Genomic DNA, 18,369 nt, shown 5'->3' on the forward strand with positions numbered 1-18,369 from the left:
GCAATGTTTATCCCTACCCTAATTACATTAGCAATTAACCACTCCCATTTAATCGCTTCAACTCATACGCGCGCGTTATGTGTGGGCGCTCCTTGATCCGACGGCCCACAGAAGCGTGGGCCACGAGCATCCATCGATCCGTCCGTCCGTCGGTCGAGGAGCGATAGGTGCCGAAACTCGGATTTGGATGACGATCGCCTTCCTTTTCCGCCTTCCTCATCACCCATCCAGTCTGACCACCAGGGGGGTTGAGAAGAATTCTGGCGTTCCGCCCACGGAAACCTTTGGTGCCATGATGATGCATATCCCGCAATTCTCGCTCTGCCCATTTCCACCGCCGTTATCCATCCAGCCCATCGCCCCCTGCCTCCTCGCGATCTTCTTGCACATATAAGCAGGACCAAACCAAGATGGCCTGCTCCTCTTCCACCTGTGGCGATACCACACTGCATGCGCATTTCGTTGCCTGCTTGGTTCATGTGTTGTCAGGCCTAGGCTTCATGGGCGAGCTCCGTGTAGGCGGACGGCGTAGAGAAGGTGAAGACACCGCCGGGGACGACTCGTTCTCCGAGTCGATGGCGGCCAGCTTGGATTCCGGCGCGTCCAGCGGATCGCTGTGCTCGTCGATCATGTCGAGCCTGACAGACGACGACGCGGAGTCCTCCCCGGTGGCGGGTGATCCTACGCCGTCGCCATCGCCGTCGGACGCGATGCGGCTGGACGGGGACGGCGGCGGGCCTCTCTACGAGCTGGCGCCACTGCTGGCGCACCTTCCCGTCAGGTGAGTGGATCGACGTCCAAACCCAGCATATTCCTTCTCAGTGAGCGAAAATCAAAACTGATGACAAACTGACGATTCGCTTCTCACAGGACAGGGCTGTCCAAGTACTACAAAGGGAAGTCCCAGTCCTTCACATCTCTGTCCGACGTCAAATGCTTGCAAGATCTCGCAAAGAAGACCACCGCCCACATCGGCAGGAAGGCGAGCCGCTCGTCGACTTCACCGCTTCACGTTCAAGGGCCTCGCAGCAAGACGATAGGGAAGAAGAAGAAGGCACCGCCCAGGGGTTCATCTGGCCGGCTGCCGTCAAGAGCAGCATGGAGCAGGGGCCTTTTCGCACAGAAGCGGTAAACCACCTGCATACGAAAGCAAGAAAGAGCTGTGCAGCAGAGATTGCAGCTAGCTAAAGGCAATGCAAAGTTTTGCAAAATGGGGTGAGATAAGATTTACCAGAGACAGAAAGAATACCCCTTCCATGTCTTCGTTTGCCACTAGAGATCTCTGCAACAACTGAAGCTCCTGGGAGCAAGTTTTGCTTCTGTTTTCATCTGTGACCAATGTTATAAAACTGTATGTTCTGTCTGATGATGCCAAGAACAATTGGCTAAGATTGAACTGACAACACAAATCCATTATTTATTTTTGTATAATAAACAGAGGTTGATGTGAACCAGCACAATGCATATTCAGACATTTGGATGGCTAGCAATGTCTAAATACACAATGTTTGGCACTTTCAGTTAGCAGTAATCAACAGAGCTTAATGTACTCCAGCACTGTGTGCTGTTTATATTTAAATGAAATCACATCTGTAGAACTCAGTACAACTTGTGGTGCAATTTTCAAATTTGTATCACCAATCCTCTCACATACAACACATAAGTCATGCACTTCTGAGCAATATATATCCATAGAGATCAGTGGAAAATTTGCTGGTACCCAACCCAGCTACTGACGTAGTTGAAGATGAGTCCACATTTGTGATTCAAGAATTCTTACAAATTAAGACCGCCAAAACAACTTTGAGGGCGGGGCCATAAAAATGGTTGGAGTGTTGTACAAGAAGAATAGCTATAGCTATTTTCTTCAGCGCCGCCAATAAAAAATCAGCTGATGAAGTACATTGGATTTGGAAGCTTAAAGGATCTCGTTGCCATTGGCAATCCTATCAAATCACTCCATTGATCCCCAGAGTTTCCAAGTATCTTGAACCCTTCCGCTTCCATCGCAGCTCGCCTCTCTGATTTGTATTGCACAGCGGTCTTGCCAATATCAGAGATTTGCCTGCAGCATGTGTATACTTCCGATTAATACAAACTGGCTATGGTACATAGAATTGGCTGCAAAATGGAGTAATTTTTTAATGACTGTATGTACTTTCCTTTTGTGTATAGCAAGAGCACAAGCACAAGTAAAAAATGGGGAAATAAAACTTAGATAAAACTAGATGGTTTACACTGCACGGCCTCTCTTTTTTATAGCCACATTATACGCAACTCAAAGTAGGAGAAAGATGGTTAACAGCCTAACTTCAAAATGATCCACTAACGATTCTAAACTACAATGGCAATATAGAAAATCATAGTACAGCAGAGTTCTTTGTTTGATAGAATTTTGGCAACACTCCTTACATTGAACATCATTCAACACACTGCTAGAAGTCAAATTGTGACACAATTCACTGGGAGCTTTCTATGGACTAGCAAAGTAGCAATCATCCGCGTGCAGTGCACATTTACCGCAATATATATTGTACTAGAAATTATATTAATGCATGAGTCAAACTATATTTACAATGTAAGTGTACTCATTATTGAAATTACTTTTATGATGTAAACTAATCATAGGAAGAAAGAATAAGCATTAAGCCTACACTAAATCATGAACCATGTACCTAGAATTAACATGTAGATACTTGATTGGTTAGGGGATTTATTATTTTGAACCAGCAACAAAATATACCATTATCAGAGTAGAGATTAGGAGGTAAGATTCCAGCTAATTCTTAATCCTTGGATCTGGTGATTACATATTATAAATAAGACGAATGGCTAAGATTGTTTGGATCAAACTCTAAAGTTAGTACAAAGTTAAGACACTTATTTTGGGACGGAGGGAGTACTTCTTCTTACGGTACAGATAAGATATGTCACGTTGACTTAATAACAAGTTGTTTTCAGGAAGCCTCCTGAAGTTCATTTACCATACTGAGTGTTGAGTGACCATCACCAAGGATATTATTTGGAAACTAGGGTCTTCCAGAAACTTCTTGGATCCAAGCAAGATAGCGTCTGATGCAAAAAGATAGTCATTTGATACATGAGTTATAGCAAATACCTCAGTATGAGTTTTTCCCATGAATTGTAGCCCGCAAACAATAGATTGTCTTCTGTAGCATTTCGCTGCAATTCACTTCGTCCAGTCAAGAGGATAATATGGAAACCAAGTCCTTGCAGTTCATTGTACAGTTTCAAGCTAGATGGTAATGCAGGTGCTTTCGCTACGTCTACCCATGCATCAAATGAGGTCTCGTTGAATTCCTGTAACCTGCAAAATCAGTGGAGCTGTGAAAAAATGATTTAGAAATTTTTATCAATAGAAATTACAAAGTAGAATATCCTTAATATTATCACATCATTTGCCCTTTTGAAACATTTGGAAATTAAGAATGATACATGTTTCAATCATACTCCATGGAAATTACTGCATGTTCTACAGCCCACACTGACCCGGTTGCTAAGAAACTGGAGATTGCTTCACCATGACTTCGAATTGCTGGTGATGGATATTGAGAATTTTGAGCAGAAAGATAAGGCGTTGCTGATGTTTGGGTGGGTCTGAAGAAGAAAGGGAGAATAAATGTGGAGATAGTTGCTTCGAAAAGGAAAGGAGGGGATATAATCTTGCTGTCTGCAGCATGCGTTGCTGGAAGAGCTAGAAAGTCGAGCCAGGTTGCTGTGAAATCCAACACTTAATTTAATAGGCTTAGATGTTGATAATTTTGTTGCTAAAATGTGGTTTCCAGTTAGTTATTTGAGCCCTGTTTTTTTAACAAAATGCAGGTAACCATACTACAGTTTGTTTCTTGCAATGAAGGTGTAGCTTGGGCAATGATGTTCACGCCCTTCAGGTAAAACAAGATTGCAAACAGAAGAACTGTGATTATGCTGTCCTTTCGTAAGAACCAATCTGCAAACGCTCAAGAGAACAGGCTACCAGTCAGGTGCTGTTTTGTCAGGCTTCAGACAGATTTACACCTATATATAAACTTCAAGCATATCAAACAATACTTGACGAAAGATCTAAAACCTACTCACAAATTCTTAAGGTAGTTATGAGTTGACACAAATTCTCATGGAATCCAATGAATTGCCAATCTCAAATGCAGGAGGCAATAACAGTGACAGATTAATTTGAGCAGGCACAATCAATGTAACCCGAAAAACCAGAGCTGGGCCGGGGTCAATTACCCCCATCCGCTGACGGCGTAGTAGGGTGCGTTGGAGAGCAGCGTCTCGTCGACGTCGAACACCCAGGCCGGCATGGCTCCCCCCTCGCCCGACGCGAACGCCTGCGCGGCGAAGGCGAGGGATTCGGCGGCCGCGACGGCGGAGTCGGACGCGTAGCGCTCGCCCTCCATGTACGCGCGCACGGACGCCCCGCAGCGCGCCGGCACGGTGCGCCAGGGGCCCGCGTTGGCCGTCTCCACCGACAGCCTCCAGCTGTCGCAGAAGAGCGCGTCCGCGTCGGAGACGCCCCAGGACACGGCGGTGGGGACGTCCGTGACCTGGCGGAGGACGGGCTCGGCGCCGGCGACGGCGACGACGACCGCCGCTGCGGCCGCGAGAACGAGGAGGATGCGGCGCATTGTGGGCGGCGATGGGCTAGGTCTCGGGTTCCGCCCGGGGTCCGGCCTTCGCCGTCGGGGATGGATGGCTTTGCCCGATTTGGCGATTACCGGAGAGGTTGGACGAGCGCAAGGCGCCCCATGGGGAATCTTTGGCTGGTATATTGGCGTGTCGCCGTGGGGCACCGTGACTGAATTTCGAGGGACCCGCAAGGCCGCAACTTCTCCGTTTGACGGAAGATGGCCCCACAGGTTTCGGGGCCCAGTTGCCAGTCACGGTTAGATTATCCCTGACGGAATTGTCAGGGTGTTTTGCAAATCCGTCCTCCTGTACATGGCAGCGGTCCGGCCCTCAAATGTCCCCGTTTGCAACCACAATCCCTACTTTTAAAATTTCAAACCCCATGTAAATATATGCACTCGATCATCACACATAAACAATGGATAGTAAACATAAATAAATAAAAAATCCTACATAAAAATGCAATAGTGCAAACATAAAATTTGTCCACGGTGCATAATTTAAACATAAAGAATAGTTCGGTGATTTCCAGCGTGGATCCACATATGCTCCACAAGATCATTGAAAAGTTGCATGTGACTATGTTGATCTCGAAGTTGTCGATGCATTTCAAGAAAGTTGGCAACATGCTCCAGCTCTTGTTCTGCGTGACGGACTTGAACTTGTCCGGAGGAGTTGCACTTACGGGGGTGGCATTTGGCGGCAACGAACTTGTCCGGTGGCGGCATGGTCAGCGGCGTTGTGGGTTCTGCCTCCAGTGACGGCGTTTGTGGGTTGGGTATGACGACGGAGTTACGATGGCGTCTATGTAGACGAAGCAGAAAAAAAAGGAAAGATAGAGGGCATGTCGAGGACATCTTCAAGAGATTTGGCTCAAGGCCTTGCCGTCAATCCGACGTGGCGAACACGCCCGGACGTCCCCATTTACACTTTGGGGCTTCAGAAGCATCAAATGGTTGCTTCTCAGAAGAATGACTTCTCCAAAGATGGTGATTACTAGAACCTTGATATCACAAAATGACAAGTTGTGTAACATATACAGAAGACAATGCTTGACGATGGGTATGATAAAACACTCATCACATGAGCAAATGTGACAATAGAATAACATTGGACATTTTCTTGTTGATTGATCTAACGTAAATCAAAAGGGTGTCGAAACAGTGTGGACGAGTACCAGGTCTAAGTTGTGATTGGATCTATCAAGATTGGTACATGGTGATGGACTGGTGGATATTGAAATCAATGGAAGTGTTCGAAAGTCAAAAATATAAAAAAGTCTGAAGATTACAAACCGTGTGTCCTGTAGTGTTTAGTACACACACAAAAGTGTCAAGGACATGGTAGAAGGAGACTCATATTGTAGCTAAGGCCATGCAAAAAAGATTATCCTAGAAAAATGATGACACATTTACAAATTCAATTTAGGATGGCTAAAGGATATCGATGAAATTTTCTTCATTTTTTGCTACATGAGGGAAGTCAACAACAACAAAGATGTTTGGTTCAAATAACTCTTATATGTGGCCTATACTATGTAAGTTGCTCACTTTCACACAGACCAAGAAAGTGGCTAACATGATGTGATACAAGGGTGTTGTCAGATATGATGACTTGAAGATCAATGTGGTAACGTTTAATGGATACTCTAGAAGCGGGGAACACAAAATGGGAGTGGGAAAGAAATTATATTTTTGCGGAAATACAGAGTGTGATGAAGTAAAGATGGGACTACAGTTGAAAGTGAATCGTGTGAAGTTAAGAGAGCGGTACCAAATGTCAGGATAGAGTTTCAAATGCAAGGTACAAGGATTTGTGCATGACAACTTCAATATGACGAAGTACATATTCTTATCATTGTGTTTGAGTCTAACACGTGTAACTTGGACCTAAGATATAAATGCATCACTGGTAGGTAAAACAAACTAGGCAAAGCTGGTAGAGTATTCACGGGATCATGAGATACATTCAAGCTGAATCTCATTTAAAATCTTGGTGATGTGTCATGGTTGCTTGTACTCTATGATCAACAAGTATGTCTTGGATGCGTCGCCGGGCCCGCTGAGCCAACCCGCCCCTCCGGCTGGTGTTGTTGGCGGTAGAGCCTTCTCTCCCCTCTCGGTGACGTCCAGCGCAGGCTGGGGGTGACGGTCGATGGCGACACACTCGCAAGGGGCATGGCGGCGGGGTTGTGGTTGCTGGGTGGCGGGGCCATGAGTGTTGCGTGATGTTGGAGCACCTGCAGGTGGTGGCGGCTGATTTGTGTTGGGGAATGCAGTATTTTAAAAATTTACCTACGATCACGCAATATCTATCTAGAAGATGCATAGCAACGAGAGGGGAGAGTGTGTCTACGTACCCTCGTGGACCGAAAGCGGAAGCGTTTAGAAACGTGGTTGATGTAGTCGAACGTCTTCGCGATCCAACCGATCCTAGTACCGAACGCACGGTACCTCCACGATCAGCACACGTTTAGCTCGTGACGTCCCTCGAACTCTTGATCCAGTTGAGGCCGAGGGAGAGTTCCGTCAGCACGACAGTGTGGTGACGGTGATGATGAAGTTACCGACGCAGGGCTTCGCCTAAGCACTACAACGATATGACCGAGGTGTGTAACTGTGAAGGAGGGCACCGCACATGGCTAAAAGATCAACTTGTGTGTCTTTGGGGTGCCCCCTCCCCACGTACATAAAGGGGGAGGAGAGGAGGAGGACCCTAGGAGGGGGCGCGCCATGGGGGGAGTTGATAACCCACAAGTATATGGGATCACAACCGTTTTCGAGGGTAGAGTATTCAACCCAAATTTATTGATTCGACACAAGGGGAGCCAAAGAATATTCTCAAGTATTAGCAGCCGAGTTGTCAATTCAACCACACCTGGATAACTTAATATCTGCAGCAAAGTATTTAGTAGCAAAGTAATATGATAGTAGTGGTAACGGTAACAAAAGTAATATTTTTGGTTTTATAGTGATTGTAACAGTAGCAACGGAAAAATAAATAAGCGAAAAACAATATATGAAAAGCTCGTAGGCATTGGATCGGCGATGGATAATTATGTCGGATGCGATCAATCATGCAACCGTTATAACATAGGGTGGCACAGAACTAGCTCCAGTTCATCAATGTAATGTAGGCATGTATTCCGAATATAATCATACGTGCTTATGGAAAAGAACTTGCATGACATCTTTTGTCCTACCCTCCCGTGGCAGCGGGGTCCTATTGGAAACTAAGGAATGTTAAGGCCTCCTTTTAATAGAGTACCGGACCAAAGCATTAACGCATAGTGAATACATGAACTCCTCAAACTACGGTCATCACCGGTAAGTATCCCGATTATTGTCACTTCGGGGTTAACGGATCATAACACATAATAGGTGACTATAGACTTGCAAGATAGGATCAAGAACTCACATATATTCATGAAAACATAATAGGTTCATATCTGAAATCATGGAACTCGGTCCCTAGTGACAAGCATTAAGCATAGCCAAGTCATAGCAACATCAATCTCAGAACATAATGGATATTAGGGATCAAATCCTAACAAAACTAACTCGATTACATGATAAATCTCATCCAACCCATCACCGTCCAGCAAGCCTATGATGGAATTACTCACGCATGACGGTGAGCATCATGAAATTGGTGATGGAGGAAGGTTGATGATGACGATGGCGACGGATTCCCCTCTCCGAAGCCCCGAACGGACTCCATATCAGCCCTCCCGAGAGAGTTTAGGGCTTGGCGGTGGCTCTGTATCGTAAAACGCAATGAATCCTTCTCTCTAATTTTTTTCTCCCCAAAGTGAATATATGGAGTTGGAGTTGAGGTCGGTGGAGCGTTAGGGGGCCCACGAGGCAGGGGGCGCGCCCAGGAGGGTAGGCGCGCCCCCCACCCTCGTGGACAGGGTGTGGGCCCCTAAGTGGATTCTTCTGCCAGTATTTTTTATATATTCCAAAAATAATCCCCGTCGATTTTCAGGTCATTTCGAGAACTTTTATTTCTGCACAAAAATAACACCATGGCAATTCTGCTGAAAACATCGTCAGTCTGGGTTAGTTCCATTCAAATCATGCAAGTTAGAGTCCAAAACAAGGGCAAAAGTGTTTGGAAAAGTAGATACAACGGAGACGTATCAGGAGTCCTAGTTGGACTCCTAGTCCAAGTAGGATTCGGTTCCCCCTTTCCTAGTCCAAGTAGGAGAAAAAGGGAAAGAGGAGAGAAGAGAAGGAAGGAGGGGGGCGCCGCCCCTCCCCTTGTCCAATTCGGACTGGGCAATGGGGGGGTGCGCGTCACCTCTGGCCAGCCCTCTCTCTTCTACACTAAGGCCCATTGTGGCCCATTAATCCCCCGGGGGTTCCTGTAACCCCCAGTACTTCGGAAAATGCCTGAACCTATCCAAAACCATTCTGGTGTCCAAACATAACCTTCCAATATATCAATATTTATGTCTCAACCATTTCGAGACTCCTCGTCATGTCCGTGTTCTCATCCAGGACTCTGAACAAACTTCGGTTCATCAAAACACGAAACTCATAATACAAATCGTCATTGAACGTTAAGCGTGCGGACCCTACGGGTTCGAGAACTATGTAGACATGATCAAGACACATCTCTGGTCAATAACCAATAGCGGAACCTGGATGCTCATATTGGCTCCTACATATTCTACGAAGATCTTTATCGGCCAAACCACATAACAACATACGTTGTTCCCCTTTGTCATCGGTATGTTACTTGCCCGAGATTCGATCGTCAGTATCATCATACCTAGTTCAATCTCGTCACCGGCAAGTCTCTTTACTCGTTCTGTAATGCATCATCCCGTGGCTAACTGATTAGACACATTTCTTGCAAGGCTCATAGTGATTTGCATTACCGAGAGGGCCCAGAGATACCTCTCTGATACACGGAGTGACAAATCCTAATCTTGATCTATGACAACTCAACAAACACCATCGGAGACACCTGTAGAGCATATTTATAATCACTCAGTTGCTTTGTGACGTTTGATAGCACACAAGGTGTTCCTCCGGTATTCGGGGGTTGCATAATCTCATAGTATGAGGAACATGCATAAGTCATGAAGAAAGCAATAGCAGAAAAACTAAACGATCATTATGCTAAGCTAAAGGATGGGCCTTGTCCATCACATCATTGTCCAATGATGTGATCCCGTTCTTCAAATGACAACACATGTCTATGGCTAGGAAACTTAACCATCTTTGATTAACGAGCTAGTCAAGTAGAGGCATACTAGGGACACTCTGTTTGTCTATATATTCACACATGTACTAAGTTTCCGGCTAATACAATTCTAGCATGAATAATAAACATTTATCATGATATAAGGAAATATAAATAACAACTTTATTATTGCCTCTAGGGCATATTTCCTTCAGTCTCCCACTTGCACTAGAGTCAATAATCTAGATTACATAGTAATGATTCTAACACCCATGGAGTCTTGGTGCTGATCATGTTTTGCTTGTGAGAGAGGCTTAGTCAACGGACCTGCAACATTCATATCTGTATGTATCCTACAAATCTCTATGTCTCCCTCCTTGACTTGATCACGGATGGAATTGAAGCGTATCTTGATGTGCTTGGTTCTCTTGTGAAATCTGGATTCCTTTGCCAAGGCAATTGCACCAGTATTGTCACAAAAGATTTTCATTGGACCCGATGCACTAAGTATTACACCTAGATCGGATATGAACTCCTTCATCCAGACTCCTTCATTTGCTTCTTCTGAAGCAGCTATGTATTCCGCTTCACACGTAGATCCTGCCACAACGCTCTGCTTAGAACTGCACCAACTGACAGCTCCACCATTCAATAAAAATATGTATCCGGTTTGTGACTTAGAGTCATCCGGATCAGTGTCAAAGCTTGCATCGACGTAACTGTTTATGACGAGCTCTTTGTCACCTCCATAAACGAGAAACATATCCTTAGTCCTTCTCAGGCATTTCAGGATGTTCTTGACCGCTGTACAGTGATCCACTCTTGGATTACTTTGGTACCTCCCTGATAAACTAATAGCAAGGCACACATCAGGTCTGGTACACAACATTGCATACATGATAGAACCTATGGCTGAGGCATAGGGAATGACTTTCATTTTCTCTCTATCTTCTGCAGTGGTCGGGCATTGAGTCTGACTCAACTTCACACCTTGTAACACAGGCAAGAACCCTTTCTTTGACTGATCCATTTTGAACTTCTTCAAAACTCTATCAAGGTATGTGCTTTGTGAAAGTCCAATTAAGCGTCTTGATCTATCTCAATAGATCTTGATGCCCAATATATAAGCAGCTTCACTGAGGTCTTTCATTGAAAAATTCTTATTCAAGTATCCTTTTATGCTATTCAGAAATTCAGTATCATTTTCGATCAACAATATGTCATCCACATATAATATCATAAATGCTACGAAGCTCCCACTCACTTTCTTGTAAATACAGGCTTCTCCAAAAGTCTGTATAAAACCATATGCTTTGATCACACTATCAAAGTGTATATTCCAACTCCGAGAGGCTTGCACTAGTCCATAAATGGATCGTTGGAGCTTGCACACTTTGTTAGAACCTTTAGGATCGACAAAACCTTCTGGTTGCATCATATACAACTCTTCTTTCAGATATCCATTAAGGAATGCAGTTTTGACATCCATTTGCCAAATTTCATAATCATAAAATGCGGCAATTGCTAACATGATTCAGACAGACTTAAGCATCGCTACGGGTGAGAAGGTCTCATCGTAGTCAACTCCTTGAACTTGTCGAAAACCTTTTGCAACAAGTAGAGTTTTGTAGACAGTAATATTGCCATCAGCATCAGTCTTCTTCTTGAAGATCCATTTATTCTCTATGGCTTGTCAATCATCGGGCAAGTCAACCAAAGTCCACACTTTGTTCTCATACATTGATCCCATCTCATATTGCATGCCCTCAAGCCATTTTGTGGAATTTGGGCTCATCATCTCTTCCTCGTAGTTCGTAGGTTTGTCATGGTCAAGTAACATGACCTCCAGAATAGGATTACCGTACCAATTTGGTGTGGATCTTGCTCTAGTTGACCTATGAGGTTCGGTAGTAACCTGATCAGAAGTTTCATGATCATCATCATTAGCTTCCCCACTAATTGGTGTACGAATCACTGGAACTGACTTCTGTGATGAACTACTTTCCAATAAGGGAGAAGGTACAGTTACCTCATCAAGTTCTACTTTCCTCCCACTCACTTCTTTCGAGAGAAACTCCTTCTCTAGAAAGGATCCATTCTTAGCAACGAATATCTTGCCTTCGGATCTGTGATAGAAGGTGTACCCAACAGTCTCCTTTGGGTATCCTATGAAGACACATTTCTTCGATTTGGGTTCGAGCTTACCAGGTTGAAGCTTTTACACATAAGCATTGCAGCACCAAACTTTAAGAAACGACAACTTTGGTTTCTTGCCAAACCACAGCTCATATGGTGTCGTCTCAACGGATTCCGATGGTGCCCTATTTAATGTGAATGCAGTTGTCTCTAAAGCATAACCCCAAAATGATAGCGGTAAATCAGTAAGAGACATCATAGATCGCACCATATCTAATAAAGTGCTGTTACGATGTTCAGACACACCATTACGTTATGGTGTTCCAGGTGGCATGAGTTGCGAAACTATTCCGCATTGTTTCGAATGAAGACCAAACTCATAACTCAAATATTCACCTCCACGATCAGATTGTAGAAACTTAATTTTCTTGTTACGATGATTTTCCACTTCACTATGAAATTCTTTGAACTTTTCAAATGTTTCAGACTTATGTTTCATCAAGTAGATATACCCATATCTGCTTAAATCATCTGTGAAGGTCAGAAAATAACGATATCCTCCGCGAGCATGAACACTCATCGGACCGCATACATCAGTATGTATTATTTCCAATAAGTCTGTTGCCCGCTGCATTGTTCCGGAGAACGGAGTCTTAGTCATCTTGCCCATGAGGCATGGTTCGCAAGCATCAAGTGATTCATAATCAAGTGATTCCAAAAGCCCATCGGCATGGAGTTTCTTCATGCGCTTTACACCAATATGACCTAAACGGCAGTGCCACAAATAAGTTGCACTATTATTATTAAACTTATATCTCTTGGCTTCAATACTATGAATAGGTGTATCACTACTATCGAGATTCAATAAAAATAGACCACTCATCAAGGGTGCATGACCATAAAAGATATTACTCATATAAATAGAACAACCATTATTCTCTGATTTAAATGAATAACTGTCTCACATCAAACAAGATCCAGATATAATGTTCATGCTTAACGCTGGCACCAAATAACAATTATTCAAGTCTAAAACTAATCCCGAAGGTAGATGTAGAGGTAGCGTGCCGACCGCGATCACATCGACTTTGGAACCATTTCCCACGCGCATTGTCACCTTGTCCTTAGCCAATCTTTGCTTAATCCGTAGCCCCTGTTTCGAGTTGCAAATATGAGCAACATAACCAGTATCAAATACCCAGGTGCTACTGCGAGCATCAGTAAGGTACACATTAATAACATGTATATCAAATATACCTTTCACTTTGCCATCCTTCTTATCCGCCAAATACTTAGGGAAGTTCCGCTTCCAGTGACCAGTCCCTTTGCAGTAGAAGCACTCAGTCTCAGGATTAGGTCCAGACTTGGGTTTCTTCACTTGAGCAGCAACTTGCTTGCCATTCTTCTTGAAGTTACCCTTCTTCCCTTTGCTCTTCTTCTTGAAACTAGTGGTCTTGTTGACCATCAACACTTGATGATCCTTCTTGATTTCTACCTCCGCAACTTTTAGCATTGTGAAGAGTTCGGGAATTGTATTATCCATCCCTTGCATATTATAGTTCATCATGAAGCTTTTGTAGCTTGGTGGCAGTGATTGAAGGACTCTGTCAATGACACTATCATCAGGAAGATTAACTCCTAGTTGATTCAAGTGGTTGTGGTACCCAGACATTCGGAGTATATGTTCACTGACAGAACTATTCTCCTCCATCTTGCAGCTATAGAACTTAATGGAGACTTCATATCTCTCAATTCAGGCATTTGCTTGAAATATTAACTTCATCTCCTGGAACATCTCATATGCTCCATGACGTTCAAAACATTGTTGAAGTCCCGGTTCTAAGCCGTAAAGCATGTCACACTAAACTATTGAGTAGTCATCAGCTTTGCTCTGCTAGACATTCATAACATCTGGTGTTGCTCCTGCAGTGGGCTTTGCACCTAGCGGTGCTTCCAGGACGTAATTCTTCTGTGCAGCAATGAGGATAATCCTCAAGTTACGGACCTAGTCCGTGTAGTTGCTACCATCATCTTTCAACTTAGCTTTCTCTAGGAACGCATTAAAATTCAAAGGAACAGTAGCATGGGCCATTTATCTACAACAACATAGACATGCAAAATACTATTAGGTACTAAGTTCATGATAAAATAAAGTTCAATTAATCATACCACTTAAGAAGTCCCACTTAGATAGACATCTCTCTAGTCATCTAAATGATCACGTGAACCATATCAACTAAACCATGTTCGATCATCACGTGAGATGGGGAAGTTTTCAATGGTGAACATCACTATGTTGATCATATCTACTATATGATTCACGCTCGACCTTTCGGTCTCAGTGTTTCGAGGCCATATCTGCATATGCTAGGCTCATCAAGTTTAACCCGAGTATTCTGCATGTGCAAAACTGGCTTGCACCCATTGTATGTGAATGTAGAGCTTGTCACACCCGACCATCACGTGGTGTCTCGGCACGACGAACTGTAGCAACAGTGCATACTCAGGGAGAACACTTATACCTTGAAATTTAGTGAGAGGTCATCTTATAATGCTACCGCCGTACTAAGCAAAATAAGATGCATAAAGGATAAACATCACATGTAATCAAAATAAGTGATATGATATGGCCATCGTCATCTTGTGCCTTTGATCTCCATCTCCAAAGCACCGTCATGATCACCATCATCTCCGGCTTGACACCTTGATCTCCATCGTAGCATCGTTGTCGTCTCGCCAACTATTGCTTCTACGACTACCGCTACCGCTTAGTGATAAAGTAAAGCAATTACATGGTGATTGTATTTCATACAATAAAGCAACAACCATATGGCTCCTGCCAGTTGCCGATAACTGTTACAAAACATGATCATCTCATACAATAATTTATATCATCACGTCTTGACCATATCACATCACAACATGCCCTGCAAAAACAAGTTGGACGTCCTCTACTTTGTTGTTGCAAGTTTTACGTGGCTGCTACGGGCTTCTAGCAAGAACTGTTCTTACCTACACATCAAAACCACAATGATTTTTCATCAAGTGTGTTGTTTTAACCTTCAACAAGGACCGGGCGTAGTCAAACTCGATTCAACTAAAGCTGGAGAAACAGACACCCACTAGTCACCTGTGTGCGAAGCATGTCGGTAGAACCAGTCTCATGAACGCGGTCATGTAATGTCGGTCTGGCCGCTTCATCCAACAATACTGCTGAATCAAAGTAAGATATGCTGGTAAGCAGTATGACTATTATCGCCCACAACTCATTATGTTCTACTCATGCATATAACATCTACGCATAGACCTGGCTCTGATACCACTATTGAGGAACGCAGTATTTCAAAAAAATTATCTACGATCACACAATATCTATCTAGAAGATGCATAGCAACGAGAGGGGAGAGTGTGTCTACGTACCCTCGTAGACCGAAAGCAGAAGCATTTAGAAACGCGGTTGATGTAGTCGAACATCTTTGCGATCCAACCGATCCAAGTACCGAACGCACGACACCTCCGCGATCAGCACACGTTCAGCTCGATGACGTCCCTCGAACTCATGATCCAGTTGAGGCCAAGGGAGAGTTCCGCCAGCACGACGGCGTGGTGATGGTGATGATGAAGTTACCAATGCAGGGCTTCGCCTAAGCACTACAATGATATGATCGAGGTGTGTAACTGTGGAGGGGGGCACCGCACACGGCTAATAGATGCACTTGTGTGTCTTTGGGGTGCCCCCTCCCCACATATATAAAGGGGGAGGAGAGGAGGCCGACCCTAGGAGGGGGCGCGCCATGGGGGGGGTCCTACTTGGACTCCTAGTCCAAGTAGGATTCGCCCCCCTTTCCTAGTCCAAGTAGGAGAAAAAGGGAAAGAGGAGAGAAGAGAAGAAAGGAGGGGGGCGCCGCCCCGTCCACTTGTCCAATTCGGACTGGGCAGGGGGCGCCACCTCTGGCCATCCCTCTCTCTTCTCCAATAAGGCCCATTGTGGCCCATTACTCCCCCGGGGGGGTTCCGGTAACCCCCCGGTACTCCGGAAAATGCCCGAACCTATCCGAAACCATTCTGGTGTCCAAACATAACCTTCCAATATATCAATCTTTATGTCTCGACCATTTCGAGACTCCTCGTCATGTCTGTGTTCTCATCCGAGACTCTGAACAAACTTCAGTTCATCAAAACATGAAACTCATAATACAAATCGTCATCGAACGTTAAGCGTGACCCTACGGGTTCGAGAACTATGTAGACATGACCGAGACACATCTCCGGTCAATAACCAATAGCGGAACCTGGATGCTCATATTGGCTCCTACATATTCTATGGAGATCTTTATCGGTCAAACCGCATAACAACATATGTTGTTCCCTTTGTCATCGGTATGTTACTTGCCCGAGATTCGATCGTCAGTATCATTATACCTAGTTCAATCTCGTCACCGGCAAGTCTCTTTACTTGTTCCGTAATGCATCAACCCATGGCTAACTGATTAGACAAATTGCTTGCAAGGCTCATAGTGATGTGCATTACTGAGAGGGCCCAGAGATACCTCTCCGATACACGGAGTGACAAATCCTAATCTTGATCTATGCCAACTCAACAAACACCATCGGAGACACCTGTAGAGCATCTTTATAATCACCCAGTTACGTGATACGTCTCCGTCGTATCTATAATTTTTGATTGTTCCATGCGAATATTCTACAACTTTCATATACTTTTGGCAACTTTTTATACTATTTTTTGGACTAACATATTGATCCAGTGCCCAGTGCCAGTTCCTATTTGTTACATGTTTTTTGTTTCGCGGAATATCCATATCAAACGGAGTCCAAACGGAATAAAAACCGACGGAGATTTTTTTTGGAATATATATGATTTTTGGGAAGAAAAATCCACGCGAGATGATGCTCGAGGGGCTCACGAGGCAGGGGGGCGCGCCCTGATACGTCCATTTTGCATCATGCTTTTATATCGATATTTATTGAATTATGGACTGTTATTTCACTTTATGTCACAATAGTTATGGCTATTCTCTCTTATTTTACAAGGTTTACATAAGGAGGGAGAATGCCGGCAGTTGGAATTCTGGGCTGGAAAAGGAGCAAATATTAGAGACCTATTCTGCGCAACTCCAAAAGTCCTGAAACTTCACGGAACATCTTAAAATAAATAAAGAAAAATCCTCGCCAAAGATGAAGGCCAGGGGCCCACACCCTTCTCACGAGGGTGGGGGGCGCCCCCCTAGGGCGCGCCCCCCTACATCGTGGGCCCCCTGGTGGCTCTCTGACGTCCATCTTCTCCTATATGTAGTCTTCCGATGAGAAAAAATAAGAAGGAACTTTTCGGGACGAGAATCCGCCGCCACGAGGCGGAACCTTGGCGGATCCAATCTAGAGCTCCGGCAGAGCTGTTCTGCCGGGGAAACTTCCCTCCGGGAGGGGGAAATCATCACCATCATCATCACCAACGCTCCTCTCATCGGGAGAGGGCAATCTCCATCACCATCTTCACCTGCACCATCTCATCTCCAAACCCTAGTTCATCTCTTGTATCCAATTCTTGTCTCAAAGTCCTGGATTGGTGCTAGTAGGTTGCTAGTAGTGTTGATTACTCCTTGTAGTTGATGCTAGTTGGTTTATTTGGTGGAAGATCATATGTTCAGATCCTATATGCATATTATTACCCCTCTGATTATGAACATGAATATGCTTTGTGAGTAATTACGTTCGTTCCTGAGGACAAGGGAGAAGTCTTGCTATTAGTAGTCATGTGAATTTGGTCTTCGTTTGATATTTTGATAAGATGTATGCTATCTAGCCTCTAGTGGTGTTATGTGAACGTCGACTACATAACACTTCACCATTATTTGGGCCTAGAGGAAGGCATTGAGAAGTAATAAGTAGATGATGGGTTGCTAGAGTGACAGAAGCTTAAACCCTAGTTTATGCGTTGCTTCGTAAGGGGTTGATTTGGATCCACATGTTTCATGCTATGGTTAGGTTTACCTTAATACTTTTGTTGTAGTTGCGGATGCTTGCAATAGAGGTTAATCATAAGTGGGATGTTTGTTCAAGTAAGAACAGCACCCAAGCACTAGTCCACTGTAACGCCCTCGATGCGGCTATAGCTCCCACGTGTCGAGGCACGACTTAGAGACATAACCGCATTGAAAGCAATGTCGCAAGTTAGGCAATCATCACAACATCCCATGTAATATAGATAATAAAAGGGGAGATACATAGTTGGCTTACACTCGCCACGTCAAACAAAGTACATAAATAGCATTACAACATTCAAACACTCATGGCCCGACTACGGTGCCAAAATAAAAGATAACCCAACATGCGACACGGTCCTGATCACCTCAACTGGGCACCACTACTAAT

At 44.3% G+C, this 18,369-nt stretch overlaps 2 protein-coding genes across 2 annotated transcripts; one reads left to right on the forward strand and one right to left on the reverse strand.

Annotated features, from left to right (window-relative positions):
• Nucleotides 1-243: 243 nt before the first annotated feature.
• LOC119330693 lies at nt 244-1,464 on the forward strand. The gene is made up of 2 exons (XM_037603809.1): nt 244-781; nt 871-1,464. Exons 1-2 carry the CDS (start codon nt 411-413, stop codon nt 1,130-1,132), a joined length of 633 nt encoding a protein of 210 aa, XP_037459706.1. The 5' UTR covers nt 244-410; the 3' UTR covers nt 1,133-1,464.
• Nucleotides 1,465-1,545: 81 nt separating this feature from the next.
• LOC119330691 (acid phosphatase 1-like) lies at nt 1,546-4,810 on the reverse strand. The gene is made up of 3 exons (XM_037603808.1): nt 4,252-4,810; nt 3,119-3,328; nt 1,546-2,065 (listed from the first exon to the last, which is right to left on the reverse strand). The coding sequence occupies exons 1-3, from the start codon at nt 4,647-4,649 to the stop codon at nt 1,888-1,890; spliced, it is 786 nt and encodes a 261-aa protein (XP_037459705.1). The 5' UTR covers nt 4,650-4,810; the 3' UTR covers nt 1,546-1,887.
• Between the last annotated feature and the right edge of the window lie 13,559 nt (nt 4,811-18,369).

Source organism: Triticum dicoccoides, chromosome 7A (assembly GCF_002162155.2).
Source record: "Triticum dicoccoides isolate Atlit2015 ecotype Zavitan chromosome 7A, WEW_v2.0, whole genome shotgun sequence".
NCBI classification, from domain to species: domain Eukaryota; kingdom Viridiplantae; phylum Streptophyta; class Magnoliopsida; order Poales; family Poaceae; genus Triticum; species Triticum dicoccoides.